This window comes from Babylonia areolata, chromosome 29 (assembly GCF_041734735.1).
Source record: "Babylonia areolata isolate BAREFJ2019XMU chromosome 29, ASM4173473v1, whole genome shotgun sequence".
Lineage (NCBI taxonomy): Eukaryota > Metazoa > Mollusca > Gastropoda > Neogastropoda > Buccinidae > Babylonia > Babylonia areolata.
This window is the reverse complement of record NC_134904.1, coordinates 18,380,116-18,400,541: the sequence shown is the minus strand read 5'-3', so window position 1 is coordinate 18,400,541 and position 20,426 is coordinate 18,380,116. Positions and strand designations below refer to the sequence as shown.

Genomic DNA, 20,426 nt, shown 5'->3' with positions numbered 1-20,426 from the left:
ATAGATTTTTTGACATGCTGTTTTGAATTTGACAATACTTGCATAATTTGCATCCGAACTTTTAGATATTTTGCAGACTTGTTGATGATACCCTAAGGTTACTGTGTGAAAATTTTTCAATGAATTCGATTTCTCTATCACTGAGAAAATACTTGTCAAAAAGCGGTTGACTTTTTTGGGGACACTCGATATACTTTTGCACTTGCTTCACAGCTGTAATTAATGTCACATTTGATGTTGTTATAAAAAATAATTATAGTATGTATCAGTAATTACTGTGCTCACCTTATTAGCACCAGGTAAGAGGTGAAGTTTGACGTAGGGGTCTGACAGCCCATTGGAGTCCATGGCCTTCAGACCCTGATCCAACACATACACACACAGTTTCAGTTTCTCAACCAGGTGTCACTGTGTTCAAACAAATCCATATACGCTATATCACATCTGCTTGGCAGATGCCTGACAGCAACATAACTCAATGTGCTTGTCAGGCTTTGAGTGCATGCTTATATATTTGTGTTCCTATCAGAGTGGATTTCTTTGTACAGAATTTTGCCTGAGGACAACACTCTCATTGCCATGGGTTCTTTTATAGTGTGCACAAGGGACCTTGGTTTATCGTCTCATCCAAAGGACTAAGTTTGATTTTCCAGTCAAACTTGGGAGAAAGGGCAAGAGCTGGATTAAAGACTAGACGCTCAGTTTGATTTTCCAGTCAAACTTGGGAGAAAGGGCAAGAGCTGGATTAAAGACTAGACGCTCAGTTTGATTTTCCAGTCAAACTTGGGAGAAAGGGCGAGAGCTGGATTAAAGACTAGACGCTCAGTTTGATTTTCCAGTCAAACTTGGGAGAAAGGGCGAGAGCTGGATTGAAGACTAGACGCTCAGTTTGATTTTCCAGTCAAACTTGGGAGAAAGGGCGAGAGCTGGATTGAAGACTAGACGCTCAGTTTGATTTTCCAAACTTGGGAGAAAGGGCGAGAGCTGGATTTGAACCCACACCCTCACAGGCTCTCTGTATTGGCAGCGGAGCGTTTTAACCATTCTGCCACCTTCCTCCTTACACCCACACACACTTCCGTATAAAACTTGATGCGCTGAAGACAAAGTATAGTAAAAATGTTACATGCATCTGTGGTAAGCAGTTCAGCCTGCATCATTGTTTGTTTCACTGTCAGCAGTTACGTACCTTCTTGCCCAAGTATTTCAAAGAGAATAATAATTCTGCAGATGATTTTTGTAAAATCATTTCTGACGAGGTTCTTATGGTCAAACTTTCACAGGCATTAGTTCATAGCCCTATTTCTACATTCCTTTAATGCACTTCAGAATTGTGTTAATGGTTTCTGATTATTATCATTATTGAATTGTTACTATCAAATGTAGTTGCATGTTAGTCATGCATTTTACGGTACTTTTCTAGTTTACCTTTTTTCTGTTTTCCTCTTCCCTGCCCCCCCTTCCTCCCCCATGCTCCCCCCACCCCAGCCCCCCTTTTTTAAATTTTATATTTTTTTAACGTCTAATATCACTGATAGTGAAAAGACGCTAAACTAAAGAACGAACACACACACACACACACACTCACACAGACAGACACACGCACACCACTCAAATACACATGCACACACTCACATACACACACACTCACACACATACAAACACAAATACACATTCACACATACATACACACTCACACACAGACACATACATGCATACAAACACAAACAAGATCTTAAAAATCTCCACCCTTTACCCACTGGGCACCGTTACCGAGATTCAAACATGGGACGCTCAGATGGAAAGTCCAACGCTTTAACCACTGGGCTATTGAGCCCATCATTTTCCTGCCATTACACAGGGGCTCTGCTCTCTGTTCCCCACACTCCCTTTTATCTGCTGTCTTCCGGCTTCTGTTTGCATCCGCCCCACTGAATCTCTTCCGCATGGCCTGCACCTCCATTCGACACATTTCATTATTTCTCAAAGAAAAAAAGGAGATTTCCCTTTATCTTTGAGTGCAGAGGGCAAAATTCAGAAATTAGTCTGTCAAGCAAACCATGAATCATGATCCAGAATGAGAGGAGCGAGAGGGGATAAAAACAACAAACATGAAGCCAATAAATAATTTCAAGAAAATGAGAGAAAAAGACATACTCTGGCCCGAGAAATGGTGCAGTGGAGAGCGTTGTTGGCTCCGTCATACAACAAGGAAAATTCCAGCAGTCCCAGGGGCGCTGTTGATTGAACACACACACACCACACACACACACCACACACGCACACACACACACATATGCACACACACACACATGCATGTGAAAATCAAGAAAATTTAATCTTTGACCCCTGTTGGGAGATGGAGGATAGACAGGAACTACATATGCATTTAATAATTTACAGAAAACATCTAAACGTCAACTCAGCATATTCTTTTAGGGAATTTTACAAGTGGCCAAAAATTTCTGACTAGACACTCGAACACATGAAATCACTGATAAAATGATGAAAGAAAAGTGATAGAACTACATCACATCACATCATTGCAGCAATAACAATCATTGCAACAATCATTGCATAGATAACATTTTGCACTTCTTTACAAGAATTTTCCAAGCTTTAAACACACTCCTCTCCCTGTTTTGAATAAATCACAAAGATTTAAAACAGACTTTGGTTTCATGTACTTTTACACACATACACACGCACACGCATGGTTCCCTCATACACACTATGTTTTTGTTTACCAATTCAATACATTTGTGATTTGATGCAGCAGAAGATGACTTTGTCAATATCTTCAAACTATTCTTTCCTCTCAAACACACAAACAAACACAGACAGACTTACTGCTGTCACTGTCAGGAGAAGACATGGTGTTTTCCTCGCCTTCCTCATAGCACTTGATGTAGCGTGTGATGGCCCTGTCCATGTTTTCCACCTCCTCCTCCCCTCCCCCTATCAGTGGCACCATGGCCCCGTGGTCCTGAGACACCTGGGACCCCTCGCGACTCACTGTGCATTGAACAGGAAACATACGCCTTGTGATTCACTGCACATTGTTGGAACAAAAAAACATGAAATGTGTGGTAGCCTCTCTCTGTATGTGTATGTGTGTGCATGCGTGTGTGCGCATGTGTGCATGAGTGTGGAGATGCTGCTGTGTGCATGTGAGTTCCTATGGGAAAGTGTTGGGCATGCTGACCACAGCATGACAAATACATTGCAACACACACACATGACAAAAGAAAAAAAAATCAATACAAATTTTCGGTCAATATGAACCCATTTTGTTTTTCCTCTCAATGATAAATCATGACATAATGTGAAAGGTGACATATGAAGTATGGCATCTTTTTTTATGTGACATATCCTGCTCCCTATCTCTGTCTCTTTCAGTACTTTTGACCGTATGTCTGATGGTATGTCTGACTGACAGTTACACATCTGTTGGTATGTCTGACTGACAGTTACACACCCGCAACACGAGATCCACATACTCATGTCAGTGCATAAGAAATGAACAGACATAAGGCACCATCCTATGTTTTAGTTATAGACATTGTCAGGATAGTTGGTTTGTAGCTGATGGCACCAGACTTTCTCACATTTCTTCCTCATAGTCATGCTGGATGTGTGCATCTCTTCAATGGCTGTACAAGGCATGTCAGTAATGTCATTTCCTCTCACATGTTTGGCCACCATCGTGTCTTCTATTTGTCTGTCTGTCAGGATCCTGGTATGTGTTTGGATCACAGTGTCTGATGCTGTAAATAAGTATGTCCATATAATTTTCTGTAGTGCAGATTGAAATTATATATATATATATATATATATATATATATATAAAGATGAAAACTGATGACATATCCATAAGACAAATCAGGCAAATTGATTAAGATTAGTAATATACTGTGTGAGTAGTGATATGTCATTGTAGATTATAAAGAAAGAATGAAAAGTGGCAGGGTTTTCACAAGGAAAAACTAGGAAAATTTTGATGCAGGATAGTACATGTAGTGTCAGTAGTGATACAGATCTTTCCATATATGGCTGGCTGCTCTACATTACCGGTATGCCCCAGTTACAAGCTTCGTCTGGGACAAACCTTTAAACTTTGGAGTACAGAGTGCTCTCGCCTGTTTGCACTCAGCTGATGTATCTTTTCAGCGGAATTTGTCAGTTAGATCTGTGACTGAAATAATAATTGAAATATATGTATCGAATTGCTTCCGGAAAAAAAAGAGCACCAGCACAACATAACTCACACCCGGGTGTTCATTCAACAAAAGCCATGAATCGCTGCACACAGTTGTCACTTACTTTACGCGAAAAAAAAAAAGAGCTCACAGTAGTGAATAAATATTAACAGACTGTAAAACAGGTTACCGATTTCTACGGTATAATCGCACTTGAACATCCCAAATCCAGCTCCAGGAATTTAGGATGCTAAAGTGCAACATTAGCAAAGAAATGAAAACAACTGCGCATTGCATGACCATTAAAAAAAAAAACAAAAAAAACCTGAAGATAAACATGTTTTTTTAGATTTGCCGGGAACCTGTGGTTCACCCCCATCATGTACATGAAGTTTAATGTTTTAATCAAACGCGTTCGTAACCGGCATCTTCCCCTCATTTGGACGCCGATACACAGCATTTTAAAAAGGCTTCGTGTTTCCCACTGGTCCAGTCAATGAAGATAGCGGTTCCAGGAATGGCACACTACCACCGTTTTCCATCTGACGTCGCCACTGAAATTGTGCACGTCAGTTTGTTACAGGGGCAATAACCCTTATATCGGTCGCTCTGTTCCAGGCTGTTGATAGCTAGGGGGCATTATCAACTGTCAGTGTTGACCTGACATTTAATTTGAGGGCTAAGTTCGATGACTGAGAACGGTGGGGAACGTGTATGACATGGGTCGTTTCTGTTGCTGGTATTGTTAGTGGCTGTACCAGTTTGTGGGCTGGACAGCTTTTGTCCATTTTATTTTATTTTTGGATGCATTTTCCCCCACGCCTGAACACCCGACGATCGACTTTCATTGCACCGCCGAATTATCACAGTCGTTTATCCAATTCTACATACATGTCACTGTTCTGATCGACTGAGGTCTTTTTACGTTCACACACATATAGATCCGTAATTTATTGTCTTGCATCAATAAAAGAATACCACAGCACGTGTGTACAGATAAAAAAAAAACACAAAAAAAAACCAAAAACAAAAAAAAACAAAAAAAAACCACACCAAATCCCCCCCCCCCCCCCCCTATTGGAACCAGCCATGCAAAATGGCGCTCTGCCTTTGTCATCCAGCTTTTTTTCCCGCTACGCTCTGACTTCTTTTGTTTATACAGTATAACTCGGATATATGCAACTCGCTTAAAAGAAAACTCGGCTATATGCAAGCGATTTTGGGGGTCCCGGCCGAGAGCCTTCTTTGTTTCACTTGTAAAAACGGTTAAAAGCAACTCGCATATATGCAAATTCGCTTATATGCAAGTACTTTTACGGTCCCACCCGCCCATTTAACTCGCTTAAATGCAAACAATGAAATCTTTATTCTGCACAGCACGATATACGACATTGACGTCATTTTGTGTTGCAGAGTCTTTTCGTGTGTTTGCTGGTGAACTTGAAAAGCACATGGAATGCCAAAAGAAACAATCCACGATCACATCCTTTTTTGAAAAAGAACGTCGGAAAACCTACATGGGATGTGATGATGTGAAACCTGATGAGCGACACAATCCAGACAGTGAACAGAAAAGTCCCCAGATGGACATGGAGGGAGACAGCGTACACAGTTAGTTCTGAAGGACACACTGATGAAGATGATCAAGCAGTTCAGCTGAAGAAAACACCCTTCTGTCAGACGACCTTGAAGAAAACATCGAAGAATATACTGAAGAGTATCGTCAGGATGACACACTTCTATCCGACAACCTTCAAGAAAATATCGAAGACGACACTGAAGGGTATTGTCAGGATCATAGCTTGTACACAGGAAGCACAGAACGCTCTGAAGGAACAAGTTCTGAAAATGAGAATCCATGTGATGTCGAAAGATCTGAACTGTTCCGACAGATCCAACATGAACTCAATGGTGCAAGTTTTGATAAAATACTTTGCACATCTGCCTTGTACAGTGATGTCGTGTCAAAGTATAAAATAACAGGTGATGCACATTTCTTTGAAGCAAGTCAGGTGGATGAAGACGCCTTAACTTGGTTCCCGAAAGATTCACAACCACTGACGCCTCTGAAAATCTATGGGGATGGAAATTGCCTCCCTCGCTGTGCGTCAATGATGGCGTTTGGACATCAGGATAATCACGTCGAACTGAAGACAAGAATCGTCATGGAATTAGCACTGAACCTGGATACATACCTGGACGATGAATTTCTCAAGTCAGGCCATGAATGCGAGGACTACTTGCCAACAATCTATGCTATGTACAGTGGCAATCACTTCAGAGGCAAGCATGTGTCCAAAACGGAACTACGCGGAATGCTGTGCAAGGAGATTGAAGAAATATCCAAACCAGCGTGGTATATGGGTATATGGAAAACCCACGCCGTTGCAAGTATCATGCAGCGGAAAATTCAGTCTATTTACCCATTGTATGGAGGGGCTACAGTGCGAGAACATCTCCATCGCATGGTTGTGCCTAGACTGTCGACAGATGTGCCCGTGGAAGACATCCCCACCGCTCCAACAGCCATCATGTGGACATCCCTCGGCGGCACACAACAAACTCCGAAAGAATGGAAGATGAACCATTTTGTTGTGTGTGTGCCACAGGATGCCGTGTAGCATTCTTTGATGCGCTTCTGTTCACCTTTTTTTTCGTCATTGTCTTTAAGTCTGCGTAAGAATGATTCGCCGGTAAAAAAAAAGTGCATGATTGAAGAAATGAGAGAAAAAAAAAGTTTTCTTGATGATGCCAGCTAAGTAACGTTCCCCTTGTTTGTTTGTTTGTCCTTTTGGCCACAGTTTGTCCTTTTGGCTGGCCAGTTAAGTTCATCCTAAGTTTGTTGTTGTTATTGTTGTTATTTGTTGTTGTTGTTTTGTTGTTGTTGTTTTGTTTTCTTTACTTTTGTTCTGTTTTTGTTTTTTATTATTATTATTACTGTTATTTGCGGGAATTTTTATTTTCCAATTGAACATGTGGATGAGTGAAATCTATTCAAACAAGCCTTGGGTTGCTAAATTCAGTAAAAAATTATGCTTCTGTGGCAATGCAATTCATCAAAAATCATTTCTGTTCATTTAAATAGTGCTGATTCCAGAAACTCATTTTCTCCCCCCACACCTCCACCCCCTTGTTTTAATTTTTGTCCTGTTTTCATAATATGTTGTGCTTCCAGGTTGGTACCATGATGTAACAGTATTATTGGAAGATTAATAGTTTTGTGTTGTGTTGCCGTGTGGTACAGTCAGTATCCAACAAATAATTTTCAGTTTATATAAAAGCAATATTTCTGTTCATTTTCTCGTTGGTGCTTGTGTGCGTGCGTGCTCGCGCGCGTGCACGTGTGTGCGTGTGCGTGTGTGCGTGTGTGTGTGTGTGCGCGCGCGCGCGCGCGTGTGTGTGTGTGTGTGTGTGTGAGGGGATGCTTGAATGGATACACTGACACAAACTTTTGCTAACTGGAACATAAACGCATCACAATAGATCCAACGAGTGCAAGGCTTTTTTTAATATTTATTTATTTTTTTTTTTTACATCATGTATGCTGACAAACAACACTGTCGTTTACCCTACAAAATAAAGCACAAAGTTTTTATGGCAACATGCAGTTCAGTGGAAGAGTTAAAAATGAAAAAAAAACAAAAAAAACAAACAAACAAACTCGGATATATGCAAATGTATTTGCTTATAAGCGAGTTTCGGATATATGCAAGTCTGACGCTCAGATTTGCATATAAGCGAGTTTTCGTATATATGCAACTCGGATATATGCAAGCGATTTTGCCGGTCCCGAGCACTTGCATATATCCGAGTTCCACTGTAGGTTACACTTGCAGACTGAGAAAAACTGAAGAAGAAAATAAAGGGTTGCACATCCCGAATTTCACACAGAGAAATGTGTTGTGACGAAAAAATAAAATAACACACCACAATGCGATACGATACGATACAATTACAAATACCGGTGGACTTTAAATCCTACATTCATCTGCCGGTATGGGCTCTAACACGTACGACTACTTCCCCCCTTCCATTCGCGCATCCATGCTCTTGATGTCAGAGTGTGTGTGCGCATGCTCACTGTGTTTGTGTTCCCATATCCCACCACACACTGAGATGGATTGCGGGACCTTTAATCTGCTCTCCAGCAAGTGTATAGGCAAAAGAGGTTAATAAGGCCAAAGCAGATCCACACATATGTTGACCAAGGATTGTGGAAACATTTCCATTCTGACCCCTTCGGGAACTGCCTGGATTCAGAGCACGGAACCCACAGACGCAAAGGGCAGGAGTTCAAAGCTCTAAATGCTTGTCAAGTGGTCGTGCCGGTCAATTTGTATGAAGCAACAAATGATATTTGTAATGGATGACAACAGCCCACACACATAACATGTTGACAAGCATCAGTGGATATACAGCTCACGGTGATTGTATGAATATGCATATTATGGTGTGTGTGTGTGTGTGTGTGTGTGTGTGTGTGTGTGCGGAGGGAGGGGACAAGTGTTTTTGTTGTGTTTTGTTTCGTTTTTGCTTTTATTGCTTATTTTCCATACCCAATCTGTGGTATCATACTCACATTGCTCATCCCCAATTCCCCATACACAGTCACCCCCCCTCCCAATCTCCACCCCAATTCCCCATACACAGCAACCCCCTACTCCCCAATCTCCACCCCAATTCCCCATACACAGTCCCCCCCCTCCCCAATCTCCACCCCAATTCCCCATACACAGTCACCCCCCCCCCCCCAATCTCCACCCTAATTCCCCATACACAGTCACCCACCCACCCCCCAATCTCCACCCCAATTCCCCATACAGAGTCCCCCCACCCCCAATCTCCACCCCAAATCCCCCATACACAGTAACATTCCCCCCCCCCCCCCCCCACCAATCTCCACCCCAGTTACCATGTTCTCGCAGTCCAGTTCAGCAGTCAACACACAGAACTGGCACTCTCACATTACTTTGAGGCCAGCCACAAGAGGAACCATCCAATGTGCTGTCATTCAAACGGCTTTTAGTGATCTACACACACACACACACTGTTAGTATTTCAACGTCTAACAGTGACAGCCTGCAGGCTACATAGATACCAAAGGACGGAAGCTGTCTCCCGAGAGACAGAAAGCTGCCCTTTGTAACCCATGCTTAGATAAATGGAGGTGTGTTGTATGTAGGCTCAGATGACTGGATGTTCAGCTTGGTTTGCAGGTGTGTAGCCCTGCTAGTCTTGTCTTGGCGGGTTTGTGGTTCAGTCCCTGTCTTCGGCCCAAATGTCATTGTCATTAAACCACTTGAACAAATGATTACTATTTTTCTCTGTTGAAACATATCTGTGTTCACATCGGGTTGCTCTGGGGAGAGAGAGTGTCCGTTGAAACATATGTGTTCACATCGGGTTGCTCTGGGGGCAGTCTCTGTTGAAACATATCTGTGTTCACATCGGGTTGCTCTGGGGACAGTCTCTGTTGAAACATATCTGTGTTCACATCGGGTTGCTCTGGGGGCAGTCTCTGTTGAAACATATCTGTGTTCACATCGGGTTGCTCTGGGGAGAGTGTCCGTTGAAACATATCTGTGTTCACATCGGGTTGCTCTGGGGAGAGTCTCTGTTGAAACATATCTGTGTTCACATCGGGTTGCTCTGGGGAGAGAGAGTCTCTGTTGAAACATATCTGTGTTCACATCGGGTTGCTCTGGGGACAGTCTCTGTTGAAACATATCTGTGTTCACATTGGGTTGCTCTGGGGAGAGAGAGTCTCTGTTGAAATATATCTGTGTTCACATCGGGTTGCTCTGGGGACAGTCTCTGTTGAAACATATCTGTTTTCACACTGGGTTGCTCTAGGGAGAGAGTCTCTGTTGAAACATATCTGTGTTCACATCGGGTTACTCTGGGGGCAGTCTCTGTTGAAACATATCTGTGTTCACATCGGGTTGCTCTGGGGACAGTCTCTGTTGAAACATATGTGTTCACATCAGGTTGCTCTGGGGACAGTCTCTGTTGAAACATATCTGTGTTCACACCAGGTTGCTCTGGGGACAGTCTCTGTTGAAACATATCTGTGTTCACATCGGGTTGCTCTGGGGAGAGTCTCTGTTGAAACATATCTGTGTTCACATTGGGTTGCTCTGGGGACAGTCTCTGTTGAAACATATCTGTGTTCACATCGGGTTGCTCTGGGGACAGTCTCTGTTGAAACATATCTGTGTTCACACTGGGTTACTCTGGGGAGAGAGAGTCTCTGTTGAAACATATCTGTGTTCACATTGGGTTACTCTGGGGAGAGAGTCTCTGTTGAAACATATCTGTGTTCACACCAGGTTGCTCTGGGGAGAGAGAGTCGTCACAGTACAGCATGACTCATATTTTCTTTCTCATTTGTGCACGTTGGACTGTAGCACATATAAACAAGTGTGTGTGTGTGTGTGTGTGTGTGTGTGTGTGTGTGTGTGTGTGTGCCAGCGTACTTGCGTATTTTCATACAAAAGGAGTTTTTCTTGGCCTGCTTATGCGAATACAAACTTCAGTCTTGTAATTTTCTATCAGTGCTAATAATGTTCAACAACACTGTTTCAGTTTCTTTACTTTCACATAATAGTGACATCAGTCACGGCCATTTGATGCAGAATCACAGTCGGTTGTGATGTTGTGATGATTTCTTTACTGTTACTGAGTGTTCATGACTAAACAACAACAACAACCAAAAAAACAAAAAAAAACAAAACAAAAAAAAAAACCTGTTCATCTTATGGATATACCGCTCTAGCAAATACACATCATCCATCAGGTCTGGTCGACTGTTGTGGATAAAAAATAATATAGTCAGAAGCAGACATCCGTAATTCGATAAAACCCCTTCCCAATAAACTGTCTGTATGTCACGATCAATGAACCATTCATGTATACGTACACACTCGTATACGCACGCACACACTAGCACATACACACGCACGCACGCACACACACTCACACGCACGCACTCATGAACGTACGCACGCACACACACACACACACACACACGCACACACAAACAGAAAGAAAAGATAAGAAAAGCACAAGTTCCAGCAGCTAGTCTGGTTTTATTGATTGTGAACCAAAGCCACTCCACCGCAAACACTGAGCAAACTGCTACATCGGTTCTGCTCTACTCATCACACACACACACACACACACACACAGCACACACACACACACTCACACACACAACCAAGAGATTCACCTGACTTGGCAAGACGTTACCAGAATATTCATGCTTCACAAAAAGTTAAGAACCACTTTATAATAGCAGGTATGTTTTTACCCTCGAAATGAAAGAACCTGATTGTTATTTCATTTCCAGACAAAAATCCTTCGAGGCAACCATGCGTTTTGTCCTGTATTGTCCGGTATATTCCGTGTAGCATATATCAGGATTAAACGGCTATGCCAATTTGGAATAAAAGCTAATTTGTATTTGCACATTTCTTCTCATTGCTGCTGCGTGCACATGTCGAATGATCGGTATAAGGAAAAGCCTGCAGCTTAACTTCTTGGAGGAAGTGTCAGGGTTTGTTGAAAAGTATCCTTTATTTCCTTGTGTGCTGAGCCGAATCGGTAGCATGAGCAGCACTGACTTGAAGTTGTGTACCTTGTAAATGGAGATAGTAACATTTTCTCATATGTTAAAAATCGAGAATTGAATTTTGTTACACAGGCTGCCTGTAGTCTACACCTGGCCACTCGCTGAATACACACTCTATGGTATTTCAGTAATTGCACTTTCGTGGTTTGAGTCCTACCTTTCTCAAAGATCCCAGTCAGTCTTGATCAATAACCTGTGTTCAAAGTCGGTTCGCCTTGATCATGGTGTACCCCAGGATTCAGTTCTTGGACCTGTACTTTTCATTCTTTGTACTCAGCCTCTTGCCTCTTTTATAGCATCACACTCTGTTTCAAGCCAGTCCTTTGCCGATGACACCCAGTTTCTTGACTCGTGCTCTACTGACCAGATACAACCTACCATTGACAATATTCAGACATGTACCAATGATGTAAAGTGTTGGATGACAAGTAATAAACTAAAACTGAATGTCGACAAAACTGAAGCCCTCCTGATCACGACTAACAAGAAACGTCTCCTTGATCCATATCCCACAGTCATCAAAGTTGGAATTTCGGAAATACCATTTTCTCCTTCTGCTAGAAACTTAGGTTACATCATCTCTGACCATATGTCCTTGGACAAGCATGTTTCAAATATTAGTAAATCTGCATATTTAGAGATTAGACGTATTAGTTCTATCCGTAAATACTTAACCACTGAAGCAGCTAAAACCCTTGCCTGTGCTTTTGAATTATCAACACTGGACTACTGCAACTCACTTCTTTCTAACTTTCCACAGTATATTCTTTATAAGCTCCAAAAGGTACAAAATTCCGCAGCAAGGCTTGTTCTTCGAGCGAAAAGATACTTATGATCATGCTCAACCACTCCTTCAAGCACTTCACTGGCTCCCAGTCCAAGCACGGATTGAATGCAAGCTTGCAACGCTCTGTCAATATTTTTCACTGGTTCATCCCCTGCTTACATCCATGACCTTCTGTCTGTCTACACCCCTTCTAGACAACTGCGCTCACCCTCTGACTTTCGACTTCTGTCTGTCCCCAGAATAAGAACTAAAACGTATGGTGAAAGAGCTTTCTCTTACAATGCTCCAAAAGTGTGGAATTGTCTCCCTTTCACTATTCGTTATATACAAACTGTCTTTGCCTTTACAAAAGCTCTAAAAACCTATCTGTTCCAGCATAATAACTGAATCCCCTCCCTTTTAACCCACTGTTTTCTGTTTCCATCCAGGTGTTTTACAGTGAATCTGAAATTGTTTTTATCAATGATGATGAACATGTATTATGCGCTTTTTATCTCTTATTTTCTCTTAAAACTTTTAAATTCATGCACTAGTGCTACATTATGAATCTTATTTGAGCGCACGCGCGCGTGTGTGTGTCTGTGTGTGAGTGCGTGCGCGCGCGCGTGTGTGTGTGATTCGCACATGTGTGTATACACATGCATACATATATCATAATGATGTGTGTGTCTGTGCGCGCGCGCGCGTCTCTGTGTACGTGAGCGCGCACGTATGTGTGTGTGTGTGTGTAAGTGTGTGTGTGTGTGTGTGTGTGTGTGTGTGTGTGTGTGTGTGTGTGTGTGTGTGTGTGTGTTGTGGATGTGTGTGCATTTCGTTTGGGCATGCTTAAATGCTTGTCTTTTTTTGCTTTTTTTCATTACGAAGAAGATATTTGGTCCAGCTGTTTAGGGTGACTGTTTTGTTCACACTTGTGGTGGTCGTGATTTTTGTGCAGAGTTTTTATTTTTGTTATATTTTACTCGTGTAATGTGCCTTGAGCATTACTGTATTTTAATGAAAGGCGCAATATAAATAAACTATTATTATCATTATCATTATCATATTATACACAAACGACTTTTTCGGACGGCATACACCTACGCCATGAACAGACTGAAAAATGTGTGTGAAATGTGTTTTCCTGCATGCAGATTGTGTGTGTGTGTGTGTGTGTCTGTGTCTGTGTGTGTTTTCCTACCGAAGTGGATTTTTCTACAGAATTTTGCCAGGGACAACCCTTTTGTTGCCGTGGGTTCTTTTACATGTGCAAAGTGCATGCTGCTCACGGGACCTCGATTTATCGTCTCATCCGAATGACTAGCGTCCAGACCACCACTCAGGGTCTAGTGGAGGGGGAAAAAATACTGGCGACAGTGCCGTAATTCTAACTAGTGCGCTCAGATTCTCTCGCTTCCTAGGCGGACACGTTACCTCTTGGCCATCACACCACTCTGAACAATAGCTGTGGATTTTCATGGTAAAAACTGCAAGAAACTCTTCTGGTTATGAGTGGTGCTCATTCCATTGGCTGCAAACACAACTGTCTGCCGAAAATCAAGCATCATTTCACCATTCCCCCAAAGAAGAAGAAGAGTTTCCAAGTGGTCCTTAACTTTTCATGGGTCCTGTACAAGTCCTGACCAGTGCAACAAAACACCAACAACAAACACCACCACCACGAACAACATTAACGACAAAAAAAAAAAAGAAAGAAAATGGCTCGATACATGTTTATCACAAGAGTAATAATCAGAAGTACACTTAGAACTGTGCAAAGTTACCATCAGTTTCTACCTGTTCTGTCTAAAACTATAACTCTACGGGCATTTCTATTTTAAATCTACATCCGATACATAGGTGCACAGACAAAGAGTAAATTTTACAACAGTATCATGGGTGGCAAGTGTTATCAAAAACAGGACAATGTACATAATATTAACAGTAAGTTTTACAACAGTGTCATGGGTGACAAGTGTTATGAAAAACAGGACAATGTGCATAATATTAACAGTAAGTTTTACAACAGTGTCATGGGTGACAAGTGTTATCAAAAACAGGACAATGTACATAATATTAACCGCAGACAAATGGAGGATGGAAACAAACGAAAAAAAAAAAAAATCAAATTAATTGCTGTTTCATTTCGTTTCAAGTCCATACAATTTGTAACGGTAACCAAATTGTGGAAAAAAGAAGAAGAAGAAAAAAAAGAAGCATAAAAAGTCCCAAAACAAGATTAGACAGAACTGAAAAAAATCATCAACCCCTCAAGTCAAATCGTGTCATAGGGAGAAAAAAAGATTATTTCACAGATGCATCAGCTACTTAAACATGCTATAATACGTTATCAATATGATAACTTGCGATGTAAGTGATTGTATGATTTTTTGGGGGGTGGGGTGGGGACATGCAAACAAAAGCCTCTGTGTGTGTGTGTGTGTGTGTGTGTGTGCGCGCGCAAGCGTACGCGCACGCAGCAAGCATGTGTGGTGCATGCGTGACACCACACACACACTTAAACAAAGATGGGTGCGGCATGGGGGGTAGGAAACATGTGAGTGAGTTTTATTTTTAACGTGTTCCGGTCAGTTCCAGCAGCATGGTTATTAAAAAAAAAAAAAAAAAAAAAAAAAAAAAAATCAAACGAGCACTTCTGAAGTCATTCAGTTTAAAATCATTTTTACTTAGGGGTTCTATTTCATAACGTTGATTACACTGCCTTCGACATGAAGAGGTTTGCGGCTGAGCGCAACCAGAGTTCATGGTCGACGTTTAACCTTGGATTTCATGATTCTCACAATGAAGTTGTAGAAAATCACTGGATCTTCGTGTCAGAATTCTACAGGATCCTTGTATAGATTTGTAGGCTCTCCATATCAGAATCAAAAGAGGATCCTTGGATCCTCGTGTTAGAAATGCTGGGAGTCTTAAGATCTTAGTGTTATAGTTGCGCGGAATCCAAGGCCTTCAGTGTCGGATTTGCACAGGATTTGGAAGCCCTATGTTGTCAGTATTGTTCATGTGGCCTTCATCTCCAAATTGTAGAGGACACGTGACAATTTCACGTCAGAACTGTGGAACATCCAGGTATGTTCGTGTCAGAACTGTGGAACATCCAGGTAATGATGTTCGTGTCAGAACTGTACCGGATCATGGGATCATAATGAGGAGTGTAAAGGCTACATGGACTTTCATGTCGAGGATTTTGGTGGTGTCTTCATGTCAGAACCGAGAGTGAACAAGGAATCTTCATGTCAGAATTGTTTGCAATCGTCGTGACAGGATTAAAGAGGATCCCGAAATCTTCGTATCAGGATTATAGAGGATCCTGAAATCTTCGTGTCAGGATTACAGAGGACCCAGAAATCTTCGTATCAGGATTATAGAGGATCTTGAAATCTTCGTGTCAGGATTATAGAGGATCCTGAAATCTTCGTGTCAGAATTATTGAGGTCCTGAAATCTCCGTGTCAGGATTATAGAGAATCCTGAAATCTTCGTGTCAGAATCCTGAAATCTTCGTGTCAGAATTATTGAGGTCCTGAAATCTTCGTGTCAGGATTATAGAGGATCCAAAAGTCTTCGTGTCAGGATTATAGAGGATCCTGAAATCTTCGTGTCAGTACTATAGAGGATCCTGAAATCTTCATGTCAGAATTACTGAGGTCCTCAAATCTCTGTGTCAGGATCATGTCAGAAGTGTACATGACCCAGGACTCTTCATGATCAGAACAGTGCAGGGTTCTGGGAAACTAATGTCAGGAGTACAGAGGAGTCGGGGGTTCCTTGTCACAACTGAAGATCTTGAAATGTTTATGTCAGAACTGTGGATGTGTCTGTGATCTCCATATTAGAATTGCAGAGATCTTGATGTCATAATTGCGGTGAATCCTTCGATCGTCACGTCAGAATTGTAGAAGGTGTATGAGTCTTTAGGGCAAAATCATGGAGGATACAATGGTACTTGTGTCAGAATTGTACAGTGTTTTCTGATCTTCATGTCAGACTTATAGAACGAACAGGGATACTCAAGTCAAAATTGCTCAGGCTACTTTGATCTTCATATCAGTATGATACTCCGAGTACTTTGATCTTCATATCAGTATGATACTCCGGGTACTTTGATCTTCATATCAGTATGATACTCCAGGTACTTTGATCTTCACATCAGTATGATACTCCGGGTACTTTGATCTTCACGTCAGTATGATACTCCGGGTACTTTGATCTTCATATCAGTATGATACTCCGGGTACTTTGATCTTCATATCAGTATGATACTCCGGGTACTTTGATCTTCACGTCAGTATGATACTCCGGGTACTTTGATCTTCACATCAGTATGATACTCCGGGTACTTTGATCTTCACGTCAGTATGATACTCCGGGTACTTTGATCTTCATATCAGTATGATACTCCGGGTACTTTGATCTTCATATCAGTATGATACTCAGGGTACTTTGATCTTCATATCAGTATGATACTCCGGGTACTTTGATCTTCACATCGGTATGATACTCCGGGTACTTTGATCTTCACGTCAGTATGATACTCCGGGTACTTTGATCTTCATATCAGTATGATACTCAGGGTACTTTGATCTTCATATCAGTATGATACTCTGGGTACTTTGATTTTCACATCAGTATGATACTCAGGGTACTTTGATCTTCATATCAGTATGATACTCATGCCAGACTGGGTAAGGTCCTTGGTAAAGGATTATGGAATCTCCATGTCACAACGACAAAGGCTACAGTTCCTTTTAGTCAGAATTGTAGAGGATTCTGAGTCCTCGACAGCATATCATGGGACCTTCATATCAGAACCGTGAAGAGTACAAGGATCATCATGCAAATATTATAGAGGATTCTGTAACCGTGGTAGGATTGCAGGTGATCTGTGAATTGTCATGTTAGAATTGCCGATAATCCAGGAGTGTGTGATAGAATCATAGAAATCTTCATGTCAGTATTGTAGAGGATCATGAAAATATTCATGTCATATGTGTAGACAATGATAGAAACCTTCCAATCTGAACTGAAGAGGATCATGTAAATCTTCTTGTCAGAATTATAGAGGATAATGGGAATCATCATGCAAGAATTATAGAGCTCATGGGAACATTCAAGCCAGAATTGTAGATGTCATAGGAATCTTTATAAAAGGTCATGGGAATCTTCGTGACATAATTGTAGAAGCCATTGGAATCTTCGTGACATAATTGTAGAGGTCATGGGAATTTTCATATCAGAATTGTAGAGGCCATGGGAATTTTTGTAGACAGTCTTGGGAACTTATATGCAAAACTTAAGAAGGTCATTGAAATGTTCGTGTGAAGATTGTAAGAAGTCATGGAACTGTCTCTATATAATTGCAGAGTTCAAATACCGAAATTATACTTTGATAGTTTGCCCAAATACCAGAATGACAACGCTACAGTGATCGAGTATATATATATATATATATATATATATATATATATATATGGATGTATGGACACATACAATTATGTGCTTGATTCCTTTCCCGTTTGCTCATGTGAGAATAATAGGGGTCATGGGGTCATCAGAACAGGGGTCATGGGGTCATCAGAACGAGGGTCATGGGATCTTCATATATTAGAATCGTGGACGGTTCCAACGTCTCAAAAAAAAAGAAAAAAAAGCAAAAAAAAAAAGCACCAGATGAAAAATTTTTCCATCACTTTCCTACACACCAGAACGTCAATGTCATGACGGTCATAGTGGATGTTTCCTACACACCAGAACGACAATGTCATGACGGTCATAGTGGATGTTTCCTACACACCAGAACGACAATGTCATGACGGTCATAGTGGATGCTTCCTACACACCACAACAGCAATGTCATGACGGTCATAGTGGATGTTTCCTACACACCAGAACGACAATGTCATGACGGTTATAGTGGATGCTTCCTACACACCAGAATGTCATGACGGTCATAGTGGATGCTTCCTACACACCAGAACGACAATGTCATGACGGTCATAGTGGATGCTTCCTACACACCAGAACGACAATGTCATGACGGTCATAGTGGATGCTTCCTACACACCAGAACAGCAATGTCATGACGGTCATAGTGGATGCTTCCTACACACCAGAACAGCAATGTCATGACGGTCATAGTGGATGCTTCCTACACACCAGAACGACAATGTCATGACGGTCATAGTGGATGTTTCCTACACACCAGAACGACAATGTCATGACGGTCATAGTGGATGCTTCCTACACACCAGAACAGCAATGTCATGACGGTCATAGTGGATGCTTCCTACACACCAGAACGACAATGTCATGACGGTCATAGTGGATGCTTCCTACACACCAGAACAGCAATGTCATGACGGTCATAGTGGATGCTTCCTACACACCAGAATGTCATGACGGTCATAGTGGATGTTTCCTACACACCAGAACGACAATGTCATGACGGTCATAGTAGATGCTTCCTAAACACCAGAACGACAATGTCATGACGGTCATAGTGGATGCTTCCTAAACACCAGAACGACAATGTCATGACGGTCATAGTGGATGCTTCCTACACACCAGAACAGCAATGTCATGACGGTCATAGTGGATGCTTCCTACACACCAGAACGACAATGTCATGACGGTCATAGTGGATGCTTCCTACACACCAGAACGACAATGTCATGACGGTCATAGTGGATGCTTCCTACACACCACAACAGCAATGTCATGACGGTCATAAAGGATGTTTCCTACACACCAGAACGACAATGTCGTGACGGTCATAGTGGATGCTTCCTACACACCAGAACGACAATGTCATGACGGTCATAGTGGATGCTTCCTACACACCAGAACGATAATGTCATGACTTTCATAGTGTTTGTTTTCTGAACACCAGAACGACAATGTCATGACGGTCATAGTGGATGCTTCCCCCTTCTTTTCTTTCTTTCACAGTATCACCAGTGGAATATGAAACCTTTACACTTGTAAATCAACTTTTGGAAAAAAAAGAAAAAAAGAAGAAAAACCAGAAAAGTAGCACCCAAAGGAAACAACCATGATAAAACAAAATAACAAACAAAAAAGGAAAACAAATCAATCAAGTCAAATCAAATCAAATCATGGCTGAAGACTGAGATGGAACTGACAGAGGGTAAGAATGATTTTTAACCGGCGGTTTAGCACGCTAGTTTATTTCTTTTCTAGTATTTGACAGTCTCACTCTTCTCCCCCTTCTGCTAATCTCTTTCCTCCTCCTCCTTCTGCTAATCTCTTTCCTCCTCCTCCCCCTCCTTCTCTACTTCCACAGCATTTGATAAAAATCAGAAACAGCCTTCTTTGTTGTCAAGTTCTGTTCGCTTTCTTGGACCCACCAACACAGACAGTGTGGATGAAGTCCGGAGAAAAAAAATGAAGAGGATGGAAAACTCAACTTGCTCACTGGACACAATCGTTCAGAACAAGGATGACGTGGTGCTGTGCTAACAAGTTTCTCTCTTTCCCTCCTCAACCCTGCAACTCGCCCCCGCCCCCTTCTCTCTCCTCCCCCCCCCCTCTCTCGGTAGTTATTGAAGACATCGGTGACAATGGAAGTGAGACAGTGGTCCAGTCTGCTGAAGCGTTCGCATCTTAGACGTGAACCAGATTCCCCTTGCCGGTGAGGTACATGCTTCTGATCCAGGTCCAACAACCACCTACGGTGACAGGTTAGTGACAGTGACAACGAGTTTCTCTGTCATTCAGTGGGGCTTCCGCAGCCTTTCAGAGAGGATTTCCAGCTTTTCATTGACGCTCTTACATCATTCACAGAACTTTTAAAA

The 20,426-nt window shown here is 41.8% G+C and overlaps 1 protein-coding gene across 1 annotated transcript in view; it reads right to left on the bottom strand.

The window, feature by feature from the left end:
• The window catches only part of LOC143274675 (rabphilin-3A-like), a 185,828-nt gene that overhangs the window by 17,808 nt on the left and 147,594 nt on the right, over positions 1–20,426 (bottom strand). Inside the window, exons 8-10 of the mRNA XM_076578553.1 lie at positions 2,851–3,015; positions 2,158–2,237; positions 286–360 (exon numbers count right to left, since the gene is read on the bottom strand). Coding sequence (XP_076434668.1) covers positions 286–360; positions 2,158–2,237; positions 2,851–3,015 — 320 coding nt within the window. The remainder of the gene's footprint in view (positions 1–285; positions 361–2,157; positions 2,238–2,850; positions 3,016–20,426) is intronic.